General features: G+C 45.2%; 1 protein-coding gene across 1 annotated transcript in view; it reads left to right on the forward strand.

Annotated features, from left to right (window-relative positions):
* Positions 1–3,394, forward strand: part of LOC117943373 (dedicator of cytokinesis protein 3-like) — a 168,834-nt gene that overhangs the window by 86,158 nt on the left and 79,282 nt on the right. The window contains exon 4 of the mRNA XM_034869456.1: positions 825–880. Coding sequence (XP_034725347.1) covers positions 825–880 — 56 coding nt within the window. The remainder of the gene's footprint in view (positions 1–824; positions 881–3,394) is intronic.

A 3,394-nucleotide genomic window follows, 5' to 3' on the forward strand; every position in this document is an offset into this window, starting at 1 on the left:
CCATGAAGTACTGATCAGACCACCTGGGAGACCCTCTGCAGGCGCTACAGGGCAGCTTGTCTCCTCTCTACATGTTCTGCAGCTTGTTACAGGAAGCAGAGCAGTGGAGGTGCTTCACAGTAGATTAAATACTCATAAAATGAGCTTTACTACCTATAGGTTGTTCAGCTCACAAAGTCGAAAGTTCAGACGGAAATATCTCAACAAATATTGGATTATTGGATGGGTTGCCAGACATCCATGTCCCCAGAGGGGGAATCCTAATGATTTTTTAATGATCCGCTGACTCGGCATTCAGCCCTCTGGCATGTGGCAAAAGTCTTTTAAAGTTGAGTTATGGTAGTTGGGGCTTCCCCTCCTAGTCGATTAGTCGACTAATCTGTTGTTTTGGGCTTAGTCGACTAAGATTTCTTGGTCAATGAGTCATTTTTATAAGTGCAGAAGGAAGCTGAATGACTAATTTCCCCAGAAACCTCTAAGTACAGCTCTGGTAAACAAGCTCTAAAGTGGTGCCTTTGCTTGAGTCTTTGTGAAGAGACTCTGTTGATTAAATAAACGTATCACCCAGTCGACAGCCCTGGTGGAAACAGTGGCCGAGACTCCATTTTCTGCCTCTGGTGCAGGTCTGAGTGGTGCTAGCATCGGGAGAAAAGGCAGAAAGGATGGATCTGTGAAAGGGAGTCCCGAGGCTCTTGAAGATGTGCTTGGATTGCTGTATTTTCATGAAATGTTCATTGTGCATGTGGCTTCATCCAGTTAACCTCATTAGTATAAAAACAAGTTTGATTGTGGTTTAAATGTTGTGTTTTTCTGTGTCTCTCCAGGGAGTTTTCCCAGCCAGCTACGTGCACTTGAAGAAAGCCATCGTCGCCAACAGAGGGTAAGGTCACGACCTCTAAGACAGCTGTATGTCACGTTGAGTGTTACGGGGTGATGAGGTGAGGGCCCAAAGGCAGAGAGGAGGAAGAGGAGGAGGAGGCAGGTGTACAGCCGTTTATTGACGAAAGGCACAAAACAATCCACAAGGAAAAACACAGACCAAGCATCCAAGGGGCAATCCAAAGTGTCCACAAGTCCACAATCCACAGGGGTCCAGGGAACAGCATCAGGGAAACAGACACAACTACAAGACAGGGAAACTTCCTGGGAATCCTGGGTGAAGGGACAGGAAGCAGGCGACAGGACGAGGCACCAACAACAAGCAGAGGAACCAGGCTGCATGCAGCGACAGGACAAGACGATAAAGCACTAGACAAAGGGAACAGGGGTTAATTACAAGAGGTAACAGGTGAGACTTCAGGTGGATCACATTAGGGCGGGGCGGGACAATCAGACAGGCACAAAGCAGAGCTAGACAAGACAGGGAACCATACTATCAAAAATAAAACAGGAAGTAGAACAAACAGACACAGGGGAACACAAGACAGGACCAGCAACGCAAGACCAGGGAGCAAACTAAGACAAAAACACAAGGAGGCCAAAGAAAGGGAGAAGTAAACCCAAACAGAAACCCCAAACCACAACAGGTCAGCAGGGAAACGGGGTTGGCGGGTGAAGGCAGGATCATTTATTGAAGGAAAAACAGAAACAAGCCACAAGGGAATAAACAGTTCAAAACTCCCAAGGAAAAATGCAAAAATCTAAAAGTCCACAGGGGTCCGGGAGGGGGGGGGGGGGGGGGGGGGGGGGGGGGGGGGGGGGCGAGGAAAAGACAGGACTAACACACAGGGAAGAACCCACGGGGAACACAAGAAACAGGCAGCAAGACCAGGTACCGACAGGCTGGAAAGGGAAGTTTGGGGTCCCCTGCTGGAGCTGCTGCCCCCGAGACCCGATACCGGATAAGCGGGTGAAGATGGAGGGATGGAGGGATGGATGGATGGATGGATGGATGGATGGAGGGATGGAGGGATGGATGGATGGATGGAGATGGATGGAGGGATGGATGGAGGGATGGAGGGATGGATGGATGGATGGATGGATGGATGGAGGGAGGGATGGATGGAGGGATGGAGGGATGGATGGAGGGATGGATGGAGGGATGGATGGATGGATGGAGGGATGGATGGAGGGATGGATGGATGGTTTATGCCTCATCGTAGAGGTCCAGGATTTGAGTCCAACCTGTGATGATTTCCTGCAGGTCTCTCCTGCTTCTCCCTGAGTTGTCCTATCCATTAAAGGACAGGACATCAGCCGTTAGCCCGTGTGTTGTCTACCTGGCGACCGTGCAACTTTGTGTTTATCTGGGTTGAAATTTCCACTTTTTTCCTTTTTCTTTTTCCACACTTTTCTCAACGTTTTTGTCAATTTTATTCAACTTTAGCAGTTCTTGGAATAACATTTAAATTATGTTTTAGCCAATTTCTTAACGAGTTTTTTTTACTTTTTCCAATTTATTTGGTCCCTTTTTCAGCGTTTCAATGTTTTTGTTGATTTTTTCCCCATGCATTTTTGTCGTTTTTGTTTTTTTTTGTCACTTTTTTCAGTGCTCTTTTGTCATTTCTGAATTGGAAGGTTTTTTGTAGACGGGTCAAATTTGATCCGAGGACAACAAGAGGGTTCAATTAAAATTTCTCTTAATACTTTTCCCAATTTGAACACAAAATAAGAGTTTACTTGCGGAACGTGGAATGTGTTTTTGTGATCATAATTATAATCATAATTGCGATTAAAGCTGCGATTAATTACCAGCCATACAGAGTAAGTGTAATGATTTAATACCATTAGGGCGTATTTATCTATCTGCATCTTTGCCACGGCAACACTGATCTGATGGTGTAAGGAAACTTGCTTTCCCTCAGCGCCGGCATGCCTTCTTCTTCTTCTTCTTCTTCTTCTTCTTCTTCTTCTTCTTCTTCTTCTTCTTCTTCTTCTTCTTCTTCTTCTTCTTCTTCTTCTCGCTAAAGCCAATTAAGAGCTAACCTGATGAGATCTTGTTTTCAGTTGGGATCAGTTGTTTTTAGAGCCTCTCTCTCTAAATAAGGTATGAAGCTCCTCGTTTCTGAGTCCCTTCCAAGTTCAAGAGGACATATTTTAATACATTTGCATAATGATTGGAAAAAGCTATTTTTGAATTTTTGTTTTTTTAAACTCCAGATTAATCAGAGTTACAGAGCGTGTCTCGATTTGCATACAAGTTTTTTTTAATTAAAGGCACGGAGAGTAAATTAATCTGAATTAGTGAATCCTTTAGTGTTTTTAAGTAGAGCTCCGGGGCAAAGGACCAGCGCAGAGTCCCAGTATAGGTTACTGAGTCTAGGGGGCTGCTGCATGGTGACAAATATCGTTATGGACTATTAACCAAGTGGGTCTGAAAGAAGTGTGTGTGTGTGTCTGTGTGTGTGTGTGTGTGTGTGTGTGTGTGTGTGTGTGTGTGTGTGTGTGTGTGTGT

Source organism: Etheostoma cragini, chromosome 4 (assembly GCF_013103735.1).
Source record: "Etheostoma cragini isolate CJK2018 chromosome 4, CSU_Ecrag_1.0, whole genome shotgun sequence".
Classification (NCBI taxonomy): Eukaryota; Metazoa; Chordata; class Actinopteri; order Perciformes; family Percidae; genus Etheostoma; species Etheostoma cragini.